The sequence below is a fragment of the Puma concolor genome, chromosome A2 (genome assembly GCF_028749965.1).
Source record: "Puma concolor isolate L17-30 chromosome A2, mPumCon1.1.hap2, whole genome shotgun sequence".
In the NCBI taxonomy this organism is placed as follows: Eukaryota; Metazoa; Chordata; class Mammalia; order Carnivora; family Felidae; genus Puma; species Puma concolor.
The window spans coordinates 24,115,368-24,132,054 of record NC_141668.1 but is presented as its reverse complement, the minus strand read 5'-3'; the positions used below and the strand labels follow the sequence as shown (position 1 = coordinate 24,132,054).

The 16,687-nt window shown below is 46.2% G+C and overlaps 1 protein-coding gene across 2 annotated transcripts in view; it reads left to right on the top strand.

Annotated features, from left to right (window-relative positions):
- Positions 1-16,687, top strand: part of STRIP2 (striatin interacting protein 2) — a 48,380-nt gene that overhangs the window by 8,186 nt on the left and 23,507 nt on the right. The window contains exons 3-16 of one of the 2 annotated variants that reach the window (XM_025929656.2): positions 1,189-1,263; positions 2,249-2,383; positions 3,738-3,858; positions 4,625-4,693; positions 4,894-5,000; positions 6,900-7,027; positions 7,935-8,138; positions 9,432-9,667; positions 9,930-9,995; positions 10,698-10,761; positions 11,707-11,778; positions 14,625-14,699; positions 15,393-15,490; positions 15,966-16,092. In XM_025929656.2, coding sequence (XP_025785441.1) covers positions 1,189-1,263; positions 2,249-2,383; positions 3,738-3,858; positions 4,625-4,693; positions 4,894-5,000; positions 6,900-7,027; positions 7,935-8,138; positions 9,432-9,667; positions 9,930-9,995; positions 10,698-10,761; positions 11,707-11,778; positions 14,625-14,699; positions 15,393-15,490; positions 15,966-16,092 — 1,577 coding nt within the window. The remainder of the gene's footprint in view (positions 1-1,188; positions 1,264-2,248; positions 2,384-3,737; positions 3,859-4,624; positions 4,694-4,893; positions 5,001-6,899; positions 7,028-7,934; positions 8,139-9,431; positions 9,668-9,929; positions 9,996-10,697; positions 10,762-11,706; positions 11,779-14,624; positions 14,700-15,392; positions 15,491-15,965; positions 16,093-16,687) is intronic. The other variant, XM_086690468.1, reaches the window with a different exon arrangement.

Below are 16,687 nucleotides of genomic sequence, written 5' to 3'. Positions count from 1 at the left end.
GATGTCGGAAGCAAATATGACAGGTATAAACATTTGTTTAATCTGGGTAGAAGACACAAAGGTATCTTGTATGTATTCTATATCTGTATATGAACGTTCACGATCTAAAATTTAAAAATAAACAAAAAGTTTAGTACCTAACAGCCTTGCTCCCTTTTCTGACTGGGTTTATGCTGCGCTCTTTAAAAACATCTATGCCCACTACCCACTGAGCACTGAAGAATATCAGAGTCAGGGCTGGAATTTGCTTCTGGTCAGTCCAGGATTCTGGAACTCAGGACTCAAAAGCCCTGCTTCCCAGATAAGGTGTTTCTCAACCATTAGACCGAGAACATACGTGAATTTCTCTTTGTGAATTATCTGTGACCTAGTTAAATTTCCAGCAAGGATCTCAGGCCACAGAATTTTGAGGAAATCTGTTCTGTCACCTATTGACTTCTCAGCCTCAATTCTTCATCCTCTGTAAGATGAAGGTACTGGTATAATGTCCCAGAGTGTGTGTGTAGGAGACGGCATTTTTATTTCTCAAGCTCTCTGCATTTTGTATTCAGAGGCTATTGTTAATAAAGTTAGATTTCCTTGGGCATAAGCAGCCCTTTGGCAACAGTAGCTACTTCTAAGTGGTTTGATGCTGTCTCTACCTGCGTGGCCTTGGGCAGGAACCTAAACTTCTGTACCCTTTGGGGAATCTCAGTAGGGAGAGAATGAACTGGCTTTAACCCCAAAGGGCCATCTAACACATACTCTCCAGCCTTTGCTCTGGCTCCTTGAATAGCGCAAGGAGCTTGCCTCTGAATTTCAGGCGCTGTGTTGCCCTTCTCTTCCCTAGAGACAGGATAGCCTCAGTCTGGGTTGACAAGCAGAAGGGGCTGCAGCCCTAAGAAGCAGGAGTGATGACATTTAGCCCTCTCTGCTCCAACCCTCCTGGCCCTCACCAAGTGTTGAAGACTGCTTTCTTTGCTATAGCAGCCAGCTGGCAGGAGGAGGACAGGTTTGATGGTTTAATCACCCAGGGACACAAGTGGCTATTTTTAACTGCTCCGAAAGGGAGGAAGTTGGCTCTGGATTGAATTGGACGCAGGAATGTGTTGGAAGCTTTAGCTCTTTCATGCCACCCTCTCCACCTCAGGCCCCTTTTATAAGGGTCTGCCGAATGTTTGTGACTCTGTCCTATCTTTTCTGTCACAGAATTATATAGCTACACTGAAAACCTGGAATTTACCACTAACAGGAGGTGCTTTGAAGAAGATTTCAAGACTCAAGGTGATCCCAGATTCTTATTAATAGAAACCTGGTTTTCCCTCAATGATATCCCAGCCTGATCTAGAAAAGCCCAAAACAAAGTATGACCCTTCTTCATCCTCTCCATAACCATGTAATTTCTCTATTCCTCCTTTCATACGGGACACAGAGTTTCCTATATCTCAATTGGGGAGGCCATGGATGGAAGCAAGAGAAGCCTGAGCTGGGTCCCTTTCACTGATGTAAAGGGCCCAGAGAGCCGAGGGATGGGGACTGGGCAGGTACCCTGCTACCTGGTAAAACCCTGTGCCTAGTGTAGTCCTTGACCTTGACATTCAACCCCTGCCTCCAACTCTGCCTCACTCCTAATAACATCTAATAATATTTCATGTGCCCACACTGCAATCCTCTCAGACCTCCATTTCCTTACTTGGTCAGTGAATTCAATTTGCAATTCAACAGATGTGTGGTGAGTACTTTTTTGTGCCGGAGATGCAGGGGGCAGGGGTGAAGGTGAATTTGCAGTATCTTCAAAGAGATTATAGTCCAGTGGCAGAGTGGAGGTGTGTACATCACAAAACTGAGGCCAAGAGGAAAAATGGTAAGTATCATAAGAGAAGTAAAAAGTTTCTTGGGGGACAGAGCTGGCTGGAGCATTAGTGGAAAAGAGGTAATTTAGTATTGAACCTATAATGATGAATAGAAATTGGATAGGTAGGGAGAGAGAGAGAATTCCTTGAAAAGGCAGAGATAGGATGGAATAGACTGTGTGTGGAGAATAAAGGGAATATGGAGGAAGATAAGGCTGCAGAGTGGGTTCAGCCAGAACTTTTTGGGTCCTTTACTTTGCCAATCTCTTAGTGGAATCTTCTCAGCTAAATAAGGAAAGCTTTTGGAGAGAAGAATTTGTTGGGGGCTGGGATCAGAGATGGATATGCTATCAGGAGCCTTTCCAGGAAGGGGAAGCAGAAGCTGACACTGGATCTGTATGGTTTTCTGTCCCCAGTGCAGGGCAAGGAGTGGCTGGAATTGGAGGAAGATGCTCAGAAGGCCTATGTGATGGGACTCCTAGACCGACTGGAGGTGGTCAGTAGGGAACGGCGACTGAAGGTGGCCCGGGCTGTTCTCTACCTGGCCCAAGGCAAGTGACCACCTTTGCCAGCTTGAAATGGCTGAAAACCAGGGAGAGAAATGTTGTTATCAGGACTAGGATGAGGCAAGCCAGGCTGAAAAAGCACGTTCCCTGCCTCTCAAAGACAGATCTTATCAAGTGCTAGAAGTAATCTGGTGCTTATGAGGAGGTTAAGGAGATGGTGGTGGGTACTATTCCGGATCCCTTGGAATTGGCCTTTATCTTACCGGGCATGCCAAGATTTCTTATAGGGTTGTTTATTTCTTCATGTGGGCTGTGATCACATGTGGAGATTTAGCAAGCGAATCAGTGTGGCTAGAGTTGATGATGCACCACCAGCCGAGCACGGAGGCTTCTTTCATCAGCTATGGCGCAGGCTTCCACTGAGGGGAGGCAGTGGAGTACCTCAGAGTCACAGATGGTGGACCCTCTGCATTATTTCTTATTTGCATTTAGAAGGTTCAAGCCAGCATAGCAGCAGGAGTGGATACAGTGGGTAATTGGGAGATGATCAGAACTCCGGTGGGATTAATTGAGGAAATCTTCTCAGAAGAGACCTATTAGCCAGGTGTTGGAAAGAGAAATGAGATAGCCTAGCTGGAATAGTAAAAATAAGCCCTGAGATCATAATAAGAGGACTGTTGGCGGAACCAACTAGCTGGGAACTTAAAAAACTATAAAAGAAAATAATAAATGGAGAGGGAAGAGAATGGTGAAGGGAAGACTGTAGCAAAAAAAGCAGCGCCTAACCATCTCTCTTGGGTCTGGTGCTCTGGCCAACTTCCAACTGCCAGTACCTTCAACTTTTTACCTGAAAGCTTTGTCTGCAGCCTATATGGGGTAACCAGAAAGTGCTAGGGAATTCATGTAGCACTGATCACTGACTGACAGGAGTTAGTGGGTAAATAGCCCAACTACCTCACTCTTCTTGGGTGGGAGGATTCTGAGGTGTGTAAAATACATACTGTTTCCCAGAGCTTCCCCCAACCTGGGTTTCAGCTCTTGGCTGCCTTCTCTTCCCTATCTCATTTCCCCACGTCTCAACTAGGATCATCTCCCAAATAAACTACTTGCATTTTTAATCGTTCTCTCTGGATCTGCTTCTCAGGGAACTCAAACTTAAGACAGACCAGTGATAAGCACATTGGACCTGACTCTGGAGACTGCTTCTCCTCTTTTGAAACTGGCTCATTCAAAGTTCTGGAGGTTCTGGCTCTGGAAGTTCTGGAGGGCCTTGCCCTACCTTTGTCAGCCTAATTGTTGGGCTAGGTGTTGAAAGATAGTCTTAAGATCATGGGGAAGAGTGGAAAGAACTGGGATACCACTCTCACGTACAATTCCATGGCACTGTCTGGTCCTTTAGGCACTTTTGGGGAATGTGATTCAGAGGTCGATGTGCTACACTGGTCCAGGTACAACTGCTTCCTGCTCTATCAGATGGGGACCTTCTCGGCCTTCCTGGAGCTGCTCCACATGGAAATCGAGTGAGAAGCCTAGGGGAGGGCTGGCCTAGACAACCCCCTTCCTTGAAGGGTGCCTCATGTCCTGTGCTGATTCCCTCTCTATAGAGACCTCTGTGGGAGCAGGGTCTATTCATACTTCAGTCCAAAGCTTACTGATAGTTCCCCTCTCCAGCCATGCTCTCTGATATTCTGTCTTCCTCCCTGAGATTGGGCTCATCAACAGCTTCTGCCCTACTTACAGCTTCGATCCTGGGCTTCAGGGCCCTATCCTGGGTGGGTTCCCTTTGTATCTAAACACCTTCTTAACTCAGCCTAAGTGGAATCCATGAAGGAGACTGTTCTACCTGAGAACATGACCCAAGAGGAACAGGACCAATTTCTGTTGCTGTGCCCAGTTCTTTCCTTGTGGGTCATAGCTCTAAAGGTGGCCTTGGTTGCTGCTGCCACTATAGTGATCCCTCATTTTATCTCAAGCCCATCACCCAGGAGTTTAAATAGGGCAAATTTAAAGGGTTGCTTAGCATCTACTTTGTGTCCAGCACAGTACTAGGCACAATGTGGATTATAGGAGGGATTGTCACAGACCTTGCCCTTGCCCATCTTTACCACAGACAAGCATTTACTGAGATGGCAGAGGAATTCTGTGGGCTCATTTACCTTAGACCAGTTTCTTTTAGCTACATAGCCAGGGAATAGCAGGTACTCAGGTTTGGGTATATGATAAGTGGGGACGCAGGATGTAAAGAGGATATCTGAGTTCTGCTTCTCTCTCTCCTCCCCACGGCAGCAACAGCCAGGCCTGTAGCAGTGCTCTTCGGAAACCAGCCATCTCCATTGCTGATAGCACAGAGCTCAGGTGAGTGGAGCTGGCCCTGGGATTGGAACAGGGGGTGGTCAGCAATGGGTTACCCTTTGCCCAAGTTCCCCAGATACACCCAGATTACTAATAGTTGCTAATTCCACTGGGTTGAGCTCCCACACGAATCCTCCCTGAGGTCTCTGACTACAGGTTAGGAGCTGCTTTGGGAACCTTTTGTAACCCTTCTATAACCCCAGGGTGCTGCTGAGTGTCATGTACCTATTGGTGGAAAATATCCGCCTGGAGCGAGAGACAGACTCCTGCCGGTGGAGGACAGCACGAGAGACCTTCCGCACTGAATTGAGTAAGAAGTGGCATTTGAGGAAGGAAGGGGATGAGGTGCTGGTAGTGGAGGGGCATCTGCATAGTGGAAACAGAAAGCTCCCCTTCCTGCCAGCCTGCCTGCCTTCCTTCCTTCCTCACTTCCTCCCTCCCTCCCTCCCTGCCTCCCATTCTTCCTTCCTTCCTTTTTCAGAATTGGCATCCATTCTTTTATTCTTACTTTTTAAAAAATGTTTATTTTGAGAGAGAGAAAGAGAGAGTACACAGAGGGGAAGGGCAGAGAGAGTGGGGGAGAGAGAATCCATGCTGTTAGCACAGAGCCCAATGTGGGGCTGATCTCATGAACTCCAAGATCATGATCTGAGCTGAAACCAAGAGTCAGGCACTTAACCAACTGAGCCATTTGTTGCTCCTATTTTTTTTTTTTTTTTAAAGTAGGCTCCTCACAGGGAGCAGAGCCTAACGCAGAGCTTGAACTCACAACCCTGAGATCAAGACTTGAACTGAGATCAAGAGTTGGATGCTTAACCAACTGAGCCACCCAGGCGTCCCTAGCATCCATTCTTTTAGGGCAGAGATACTGTGTGGCAGGCATGAAGACCTGGCTTGACTGCCCTTGTGTCTATGAATTAGGACCAATTACGTGTCATTTCTGTGCCTTGGTTTCCTTGGTTATAAATGGGGATAGCCATCCATCTCACATTTCATCATCAATCTCACATGAAAAAATAAGTTGAATCAACTTGAAAATGTTAGTTGTTGGGGCGCCTGGGTGGCTCAGTCGGTTGAGCGTCCGACTTCGGCTCAGGTCACGATCTCGCGGTCCGTGAGTTCGAGCCCCGCGTCAGGCTCTGGGCTGATGGCTCAGAGCCTGGAGCCTGCTTCCGATTCTGTGTCTCCCTCTCTCTCTGCCCCTCCCCCGTTCATGCTCTGTCTCTCTCTGTCTCAAAAATAAATAAAACGTTAAAAAAAATTAAAAAAAAAAAAAAAAAGAAAATGTTAGTTGTTAATGTCATCAGACAGGGATAAGATACGAAGGCCTGCAGGATTTTTAAAATATATTCACTAGGGGCGCCTGGGTGGCTCAGTCGGTTAAGCGTCCGACTTCAGCTCAGGTCACGATCTCACAGTCTGTGAGTTCGAGCCCCGCGTCGGGCTCTGGGCTGATGGCTCAGAGCCTGGAGCCTGCTTCCAATTCTGTCTCCCTCTCTCTCTGCCCCTCCCCCGTTCACGCTCTGTCTCTCTCTGTCTCAAAAATAAATAAAAATTAAAAAAAAAAAAATATATATATATATATATTCACTAAAGGACACCTGGGTGGCTCCGTTGGTTAAGCATCTGACTTCAGCTCAGGTCATCATCTCATGGTTTGTGAGTTCAAACCCCATATCGAGCTCTCCATTCTCAGCAAGGAGCCCGCTTTGAATCCTCTGTCTCCCTCTCTCTCTCTGCCCCTCCCCTGGTCACTTGCTCTCTTTCTCAATAAATAAAATAGAATAGAATAGAATAGAATAGAATAGAATAGAATAGAATAGAATAGAATAGAATAGAATAAAATAAAATAAAATAAAATAAATAAAATAATAAAATAAAAAAATAAAAATTCCACTGATGTGGAAAAGTGAGTTGTGATCCATGAAACGCATTGAATTCTTTGACCAGAAAGCAATATCTTTATATTACTGTTACTTCTAGTTTGGTATCTATCCCCAAGCTTGGGAGCTAAGCCATTTTACCTCCTTGGCCTTTCTCCTTGCCCCTTCCCTCTGGGAACTCTGTAAGCCTCCTTCTAAGGAGCAAATACTCAAATTCTTTGGGGGAGCTAAGAGCCTTCCTCTGTGCTTCCAGACTCAGGATCACAGGGGCAGGGTTACAGCTACCCCATCCTCACTTCCTCACTCTTCTCCCTCCTCTCCCCCAGGCTTCTCCATGCATAATGAGGAGCCTTTTGCCCTTCTGCTTTTCTCCATGGTTACCAAGTTCTGCAGCGGCCTGGCTCCCCACTTCCCCATAAAGAAGGTCCTGCTTTTGCTCTGGAAGGTAGTCATGGTGAGTGACTGATTCCCTTGCCCCCACTCCCATCTCATCAAACCAGCAGTGCCCTCTGCCACTACCTCAGTTTCTCCTAGTCCGATCCCAGGAGGCTGGAGCTAGGCAGAATAAGGCAGCTGTTAGCCAATGGAGGGGAATCAGATGCTCTGTGTCAGAGCAGGTTACCTATTTCTGTTGGACTGACAGGAGATGTCACTCTATGAATTGGGGTGTCATTGTACCTTCCCATGATAGAGCTAACATTTCATGCAAAGAACACTGGTTGAGAGTTGGGAGATCTAGCCTCTGCTGATACTGAGGAACCTCGGGCAACTGTCTGTGCCTCTATTTTCCTAGCTATAAAATGTGGGACTTAGTGCCTGCCCTCCATCCAGATAAACAGAGGATTTGTTTTTTAAAAAATGAAGTCCTTATAAATGTGTGGTACAGCTTTGTTGCTAATTATTAAATTTGATCCTTCATCTCTGGCACCCACTCCACAGGACTGGTTGAACAACATACCCTCCAGGGCAAGCTCCATAGGGGGGAACTACCTTTTGACTGCAGAAAAAATTGAGTGACTCTGGGGCTTTATAGCATCTGGATGTGCTCCTTTAAAAAAGGGAACATAGTTCCCTGCTCCCCCCCCCCACCCTTTTTTTCAGTGGAAGGCCCTAGGAGTCCTTTTCCTAATTTCTGGTGATGTTTCCAGCCCTAAGTCAGTGTCAGTAAATAAATAATGCTTCATCCTGACCCCTGAGCTCCTAAGACTGGGGATGGTAACTCCATTTGCCCCTTACTGTTTTATTACTTGCTAATTCAGAAGGGAGTCTAAGGGGACTGGAGATTGTGGTTCTTCCCTGATTTTTCTCCTGCTGACTTCCCTCTGTTCCTTTCCTCTGGCCCTTTCCTGTTTATACCTTAGTTTACCCTCGGTGGATTTGAGCATCTACAGGTTCTCAAAGTACAGAAGCGGGCAGAACTGGGGCTGCCTCCACTGGCTGAAGATAGCATCCAGGTGGTGAAGAGCATGCGTGCCGCCTCCCCGCCCTCTTATACCCTCGACCTGGGGGAGTCTCAACTGGCACCACCACCCTCTAAGCTGCGAGGCCGTCGTGGTTCTCGAAGGGTATGAACTAAAGCAGACAGTGGTGCTGTGATACTAGTTGTCTAGAAATTAAGATTTTGAGCTACTCTGGATGTGGAAGGAAAGGGCAGTAAATGACCCAGCTTATCCTGCCTCTGGTTGGCCCTGTGACTAACCTGAAACTAACATTGAGTCTAACCTTGGAGTCTGTACTTTAGCCTCTGTCTCCCAGCTGCAGCAGGTTTCTGGGCTATCATGATGTGACATTATGGTATCACATCATAGATCCATGTCTTGGTACAGAGTCATTGGCCTAGACCTAGTGTGCCTGGAGTTCCCTAGCATCCTGGACAACAATTAGGGTATAATCCTGGAGTAGGGACCCATATCACCTGAACAGAGCTCCCAGCAAACCATGTGCCCGGGGTGAGGCACTTTATCATTTTCTTGACAGCAAGAAGGTTTACTCTGAGCCAGCTATGCTCTTGTCTGGCCCTGGAACTAGACGCTTACATTTAGGAGGTGATTGATTAGTGTTCTAGCTATAATCTGCATCCCTGGAAAGGTCAGAATGACAAGTTGCACTGACACTTGACCATGTACCCATGAACTCACCTCCCTGAAATAACCTGAGCTCACCAATAATAGGTGACAGGACCAGACAATCATGTTCAGTAGTCTAGTCTACATAATCTATAATGTGATTTTTTTTAGGCTTTATTTTTTTTGTTTTATAAAGTAATGCTTACTCATTGTACAAAATTTGGAACAAACATAAAAATGTGAAGAAGGGAGGAAAAAAGAAAATCACCCACAAGCTTAACAAACCAAAGGCAGTCACTGTTAACTTTTTGGCCTATTTCTGTCCAGCCTTTTTTTCTTTCTGCAACAAGATTTAAAATTCCAAACTTGCTTCCCTCTGCCTAGCAGCAAGCCTCTGTCCTCCTCTTCCTCAGTCAGCCAGCTGGTGTATACTCACAGAAGGCAAACTAATTGAATGTTCACCTAAGCAGAGCATAATTAGGAAGGAAAGTGCTGGGGGGCGGGGGGGGGGTAGAAAAAAAGCATCCATGCTTTCTGAAAGCTAAGTAACTGACTTTGGGATTATCTATGCTTTGTTCCCCAGCTTGGTTGCCTGAGAGGTACTTATCCTGGAATAGGGCCTGGTGGGGATACTAGGGTTGAGGTAGGGAAGGGGATATTCTCAGAAGAGCTGGGTTGTTACTCCACGTATCCTGAAGTCTAGCAGCCTGTGGGTAGAGGGTGACTTCAGACAAGGATGCTCAGAGTGAGGTCTCTGTATACCTTCTCTCTACCCTCCCAACCCCCACCCAGCAACTCCTCACTAAGCAAGATAGCCTGGACATCTACAATGAAAGAGATCTCTTTAAGACTGAGGAACCAGCCACAGAGGAGGAAGAGGAGTCTGCTGGTGATGGAGAACGAACCTTAGATGGAGAGTTAGACCTGCTAGAGCAAGACCCGCTGGTGCCACCTCCACCTTCACAGGCACCCCTTTCTGCTGAGCGGGTGGCCTTTCCCAAGGGCCTACCTTGGGCCCCAAAGGTCAGGTAGGTTTGATACCTCCAGGACCCTGAGTTTGGGGATTAGAATCACTGAAGGCCCAGAGTGCAGTAGTCTAGCATTCAAGTCTCAAGCCTGGCTAGAAGTCAGAACTCCCAGGTTTGAAGTTTTCTCTGTTAGCGGTGATCTTCCCCCACTGCTCTAGTCATCCTGTTGACGGGTTAGTAGCCCAGAAAGGGTCTGTCTCTCAAGGTTTGTTTGTTTTTTTTTTTTCCTTTTCTGGGGTTTGCCTCTCCACTGTCCTCTCAGACAGAAGGACATTGAGCACTTCTTGGAGATGAGCAGGAACAAATTCATCGGATTCACTCTGGGGCAGTAAGTGACTAGATGGTCAGAACTGGCTATAGAGTGGTTTTTAGGGGGCCAGAGGAATGGGTGGCTGGAATGAGAGATGTTGCCCTGTAGTCATAGTGTAACCTAGAGCTACTGGGTCATGGGTATCTCCTAGTGACTACTTTGGGCTTGTGCCATGGAATTTTTTTCCTTCTAGTTTCTTAGAAGAACTCTTATGTTCTTAGCCAGGTGTAGGACTTAACAAGTCATTGCCTCTTGGGCTTCAGTGTCCTCATGAGAGTGTTGGATTAGATGATCCCTAGGAAACCTTCCTGTTTTAATGGGCCAGAATTCTCTGAACAAGCAACATGGTCAGAACAGACCCAGTCTTTCCCCATTTCTCCTCCCTCATGAATTCCTCACACTGGCTGGCCCCTATAAAACTGAGAAAGTATTATTACTAGTGTTTCACTGTAGTTGGGCTACATTCCCTTTTAGGGAACCTACTGCTCCCTGACAAAGTAAATCCCCAAAAAACTATATAAAAATCCAAATTTTCACAAGCACTTCTGTGTGGCATTGTTCTTTTTGTGTCTTATAGCAATAATGGGGGTACTGGAAGCTTATAGAGAAAGATCCAGGATACAGCATGTTGAAAGTGGCATGGTCCATGCAACTCTAGGGAATATCAGTAGTTCTGTATACTTTTGATGCTTATCATCTGGTATATCTCTCATTTCACAGGGACACAGACACCTTGGTTGGATTACCCAGGCCCATCCATGAGAGTGTGAAGACTTTAAAGCAGGTGACCAGAGTGGGCTCTCAGTCTCCAGGGATAGGGAGCCATCAAAACAAGTTGGATTACCCGAGTCCTGAGTATTGGCTCTTCTTCCAGACACATTCTGAACCAATTATTCTATGTTTCCCCTGCAAGCATTTTGGCCAAAGAGGAAAAAATTAGGCCTCTCCCTACTTAAGTATTTTCCTACATTCAGATGGGGGAAAGTTATCCTTCCTTCCTCTCATGGCTTTTTCCTCCTCCTGCCCCTTGCTTCCTTTCCTCTCACTTCTTTGTCCCTATAGGGCCACTAACTTCCAAAGGCCCAGGATTAGTAGCGGTCTGCTCTGCATCCAAAGTGTATGCGAGCACAAAGAGTAAGAATAGTCGTCTCTTGCCCAGACCTTAAATTCTCCCTTACCCCATCATCATCACTCCATACACATGCACACACATATACTCACATGCAGCGAAACTCACCAGGCAGTGGTCCAGGGGCATGGGCCTATTCTTTACTTCCCCTTGCCCTTGGTTGAAGGTAAATACTTAGGGATTTGCTGCTCTTCAACAAATACGGAAACAGAATAAACAGAATAAACACTGTATATGAAGCACTTGGCTCAATTATTAAGGGTACAAAGGTGAATAAGACCCCTGCCTTCAAAGAGTTCGTGTCCTATTTGGGGTAACAACCCATATACAGGACATTTCCTTATCATTGAGGAAGTTAAGCAAGAGGCTGGTACATATGTGATCAAGGCCCTCAGTATCTTTCTTCTTTTTTTTTTTAAGTAATCTCTACACCCAGCATCTCAACAACCCCAAGATCTAGAGTTGCACGCTGTTCAGACTGAGCCAGCCAGGTGTCCCCCACCCTTTGTTTGTTTGTTTGTTTGTTTGTTTATTTATTTATTTATCTATCTTATTTTTTTAGTGGCCTCAGCCTCTTAATTGATGTCTTTTCTTCCCCAGCACAAGTACATCTCCATTGCAGATGTTCAGATCAAGAATGAGGAGGACCTGGAGAAGTGCCCCATGTCTTTGGTGAGTCAAGGGGGTCCTACACAGGAGGAGGAGGGCAAGAGGAAATCTGTCTGCAGTGCTGTCACAGAACATGTGTGCATGCTGTTGGGCTCTTACTGTGTGTACCATGCAAGGCAAGGTCCCTACTTTTTATTTTTTGTGTTTTAGGTCCCTACTTTCATGATACATTCAAGTTAGAGAAAAAAGAAAATAAGTAATTAAGGAAACAAGAAGACTATCAGAGAATGGAAGATAATGAAGAAAATTTAAATAGGATGACGTGGTAGAGGCATCTATCATGCAGTAGACTACTTTCAATTAGGCAGTCAGGATAGGTGGACCTCTGAGAAGGCGACAGCTAAGCTAAAATGTGAGGTACAAGAAGGAGTTGGCCATAGGAACATCAGGGGAAAGAGAATTCTAAGCAGAGGATACAGCCTTAACAAAGTGAGAGCAAGCTCGGAGTATTAGGGGTAGCGAACGAAGGCCTGTGGCAAGAGCACAGGGGTGAGGGGTGAGGTTGTGTGTGACAAAGTCAGGGAGTGGCCTGGGGCTACTTTACACAGGACTCCTAAGCAAAGATAGGGAGTGTGAAGTTGTTTCAAAAGTAAGTCCTTGGAGATTTTAAGCAGGGGAGTGGCATGATCTAATTTATCTTTTCAAAACAATTGGCTCCTGTGTATAGACTTTACCAGAAAAGAGTGGAAGCAGGGTGATCAGTTAGAGAGCTCTTAAAATAGTCAAGGTGAGAAATGATGGTGATATGGAGTGGGGTAGTAATTACAGAAATAGGGAAAAGTGGAACAAATTTGGGTTTTATTTTGGAGGTGTAGCTGACAAGACTTGCTGGTCAGTTGGATGTGATTAGAAAGGCACGGAGGAATCAAGAATAAGAATCATTTGCCAACATGGGGAGTTCTGTTTCATCAAGAGTTCTATTTTGGTCATACTCAGTTTTAGATATCCATTAGGCAGCCATGCACATGAGCAGTCATGCAAATTGAATGTATAAATCTAGAGTTCTAAGAGAGAGGACTGGCTTAGAGAGATAAATTTGGGAGCTGTTGACTTACTGGACAGTGTTAAAACCATAGAATTGGCTGAGATAACCCAAGGAGGGAATGGAAATAGAGGAAGGAACCCAGGACAAAGCCCTGGGCACACCAGTATGTTGAGGGTAGGATGAGTCAGGAAAGGAGCCAGAAAAGAACAGTAAGAGAAACACTCAGTGAGGTGGGAGAGAATGTAGGAGATTGTGATACTATAAAAACTAAGAAAATTTTTTTCTAGAAGGGAGTGATCAGCTGTGTCAAATGCTGCTGATAAATGGATAAGACTATAGGTGCCCATTGGATAGGACACCATGAAGATAACTGGTGACCTTGTTAAGAGCAACCTCAAGTGAAAAGGTGGGGCTAGTAGCCTGGTTGGAGTATGTTAAAAAAGGAATGTAAAGAAAGGAGGTAGACAGTCAACACAGACAACATAGTTTTATTATAAAGAGGATAGAAATGGGATGGTAGCTGAAGGAGGATGTGGGGTCAAGGGAAGGTGTTTTATAGCTAGGAGATTCTAGAGTATGTTTATGTCCTAAAAGAGATGATCTTGCAGAGAGGAGACGATTGCAGAACTGATGTATTTGACAGAGCAAAAGGGTGAGAGATCCCCAGCACAAGTGGAGGGTTGGCCTTTAATAGAGCAGAGGCGGTTCATCCTTCATGTCAAGAAGGAAGGTAGAGAACCTGGTAGATTTGGTGTTGAGAAGACGAGGGTGTGCCTGTCTGATTGCTTCTGTTTTCTCCATGAAGTATGAGGCCAGGTTAGCAACTATTGAGGGGTTGTGGGGTGAGGGGATTGGTTTGAGGACAAGGGAAAAGGGAAGGTATGACATAGATCTTTTGGAGAGCAGGAAGGCAACCTTAGAGGATTGCCTGAGTTTATTGAATGCCCATTTAAGCAGCAGCTGAGTTATTTGGGATGGCAAGGGCCAGGTTATCCCTCCCTGCCTCAGGGTAGACCTCAGGCAGTGCCTCAGGTGCCTCAAGGCAGTGAACCTTGCCCTGGAATAGAGGTACCTTGTGAGAGGAAGGACTGCATTGGCCAAAGAGGACAATGGCCTGAGTAACCCCTTGAGCACTGGAGGCCCCTGTCCGCCCACTCTTATAAAAGGCTTAGATAGGGTCATCAAAGGACAAAGAGAGTTGTGCATAAGGGGCCTTGTCATTAAGGAGGAAGGGATGTAGTAGGGGCTGTTGGAAAAGGAAAGAAAATAGCTTCTACCCAAAAGCTTCCCTGCTAATACTCCTTCCTGCCTCTCTGGGCCATGGGTTACCCAACTCCCTTATCGACTTTCTCTACTGAGTTACCTACCTCCCACTTAAGAGCATTCGAGAGCTCTTGGATGGCCTCAGACTGACACCATAGGAAGTGCTTCTGTGTGGGGTATCTGTTCTAGTGTCCCAGGCATACATGCACCCTGACTTAAGTTCCTGTGTGACCAGCAAAGCAGTGGTCTGAGCCAATTCCTAGGTAGGTGGTCTGATTCCTGATCTAACATGTGATGTGGAAAGAAGAATTCTGGATTGATTCCAGATAATGGGAAAACCAGAATCAGATTATCAGGGCTGGAAGAGCCCTCAGAGGACATCAGACCAGCCCAGTGATCCTAAAGAAGAGGAAACTAAGACCCAAAAAGGAAAAGTAGCTTACCCAAAGTGATACAATGAGTCATTAACACAGCTGGAATAAGAACCTAGATCTGACTCCCAGCTCAGTGCTCTTTTCATGCCACCCTTCACAACCAAGAAAACATAGCCTTTGGTCAACTGGAAAACGGCCTGGGCAAACTGTGTGTTTTCCTGCCATAGGGGGAAGAGGTGGTACCAGAGACACCATGTGAAATCCTCTACCAAGGCATGCTCTACAGCCTCCCCCAGTACATGGTAAGGAGATTGCTGGGCTGAGCTGCCCTTCTCTGCTGCAAGGAACAGACAGTTGAGAGCCATTTCAAGCTGAGCCATCCATCATTTGAGCTTATTTCCTGAGCATTCAACCCTGAGGCAAGGCATTGTCTAACACGTGAGAATTCTGAGCTTTCCTCAGGGCTTCTCCAAGAGGAAGGAGGACTTGGCTTTACTCCCAAGTTCTTCTTTGGGAGGAGTGGAGAATAAGGTGGGATCCATGCAGGATGCATTGGGGGCCCTCCTTCTAAGTAAATATCCCCGACCCTTTGAAGTCTGCCATGGTCTGTCATGTCCTGGATAGCCTCAGGCTGAGTGGTAAGGATGTTGATGGTCAGGGTTAGAGGGAGGAAAGGGATAGAGGAGGTGAGATCATGCTTATATCTCTCACCTTATTTCTAGACATTGCCCCCTCACTCTCTTCCTTCCATCCTCTTCTTTAGAAAGATCAATCTTGAAGCAGAATAGCCTATAAGCTCCCTTCTGGGTCCATAGCCTCATAGGCAGGCCTCTCAGGATTAGGCACCTGTTTGCCCTTCTGGAGGCTGAGAAGATTTGGTTATTGAGGAATGGACATAGAGGAAGCCCTACTTCTCATAGGGCTGTTGAGGTATGGAAAAATAGTCTGTTGAATGGAATGGACAGAGATGGATCTCCTCATTTTCTACTTCCTAGATTGCTCTGCTTAAGATTCTACTGGCTGCAGCCCCCACCTCCAAGGCTAAGACAGACTCTATCAATATCCTGGCTGATGTCCTGCCTGAGGAGATGCCGTGAGTGCTTCAACTGGGTTGGCTGCTGCATGCTAGCTGTTTCGTCTACAGTGTCTCTCTAGTCCCCACCCCACCTTGATAACCCTTATAGGGATTGTCTCCAAAGATGTCTCCCCTCCCTTACCAGTAACCACTTTACACTGGTGCTCTCTGCTAGGTTCTATTTAGCTCAGAATTGAGGGTCTGCAGGGCAACATCAGTGCCAGACACTGACTGCGCAGGTATATGGGTAGACAAGGGCTGAACTTTGCCAAGGGCTGAACTTGCCAAAGGAAAGAGAAAAACAAAGAGAGCAGAGGAGCTTTTCTCCAGACAGGGTGGTAAGGGGTAGCTCTGGAGGTTTCCTAGCATAGAAGTTCAGATCTGCCAAGTTCTGGTTCTCTTGTATATGTTGTCTCTGACCCAAATACCTGGGTCCTTGTAGGCCTCTCTCTACGGCTACTCTCTGCACTGACTCCTCCTCTCCTCATTATAGCATCACTGTTCTTCAGAGCATGAAGTTGGGAATCGATGTGAACAGGCACAAGGAGATCATCGTAAAGAGTATCTCTGCTCTGCTCCTGCTACTCCTCAAACACTTCAAACTGAACCATATCTACCAGGTGAGCAGCTAGCAGTGCTCCTCCACAGGTCTCAGGTGTCCCCCAGGCCCTGCTTCCCAAAGAGAGGATGCAGGGGCCTTTGTAGTCCAGTTGAACATCTTTCAACCTTTTCTATGTCTTCCTCAGGGAATCTCTATACCTGTTGCATAGGCTTGCATGGGGCTGGGGCGGGGTGGGGGTGGGGGGGTTTGAAGTGGGATGTGAGGTGCAGACATCTGTGTCCTTTGAATATTATCCAAGGGTTGTAGGTAAGAATTCTTCGCTTCTTGGGAATGTGCCCAGCCAGCTTTGAAGCAGTAGAAGACAGGATTCAAGCATTCCATTAAAAAAAAAAAAAAAAAGGAAAAAGTATGTTGAGCATAGCTTTCTATATGTGAAGCACTTTTCTAATGTTTGAGATAGAATTCTGAATAATGCACAGTTTTGGCTCTTAAGGGCTTTGAAGTCTTGTACAAGGTATGGATATATAAATAGCTAATTATGGAATGGTAAGTGCAGGATACAGGTAAGTATTAGCTGGTAATCCAACCTGAGATGGGGAAGAGGTGACTTCTAACCTGAGTCCTAAAGAAACAGATGTTAGCCAAGATATGGG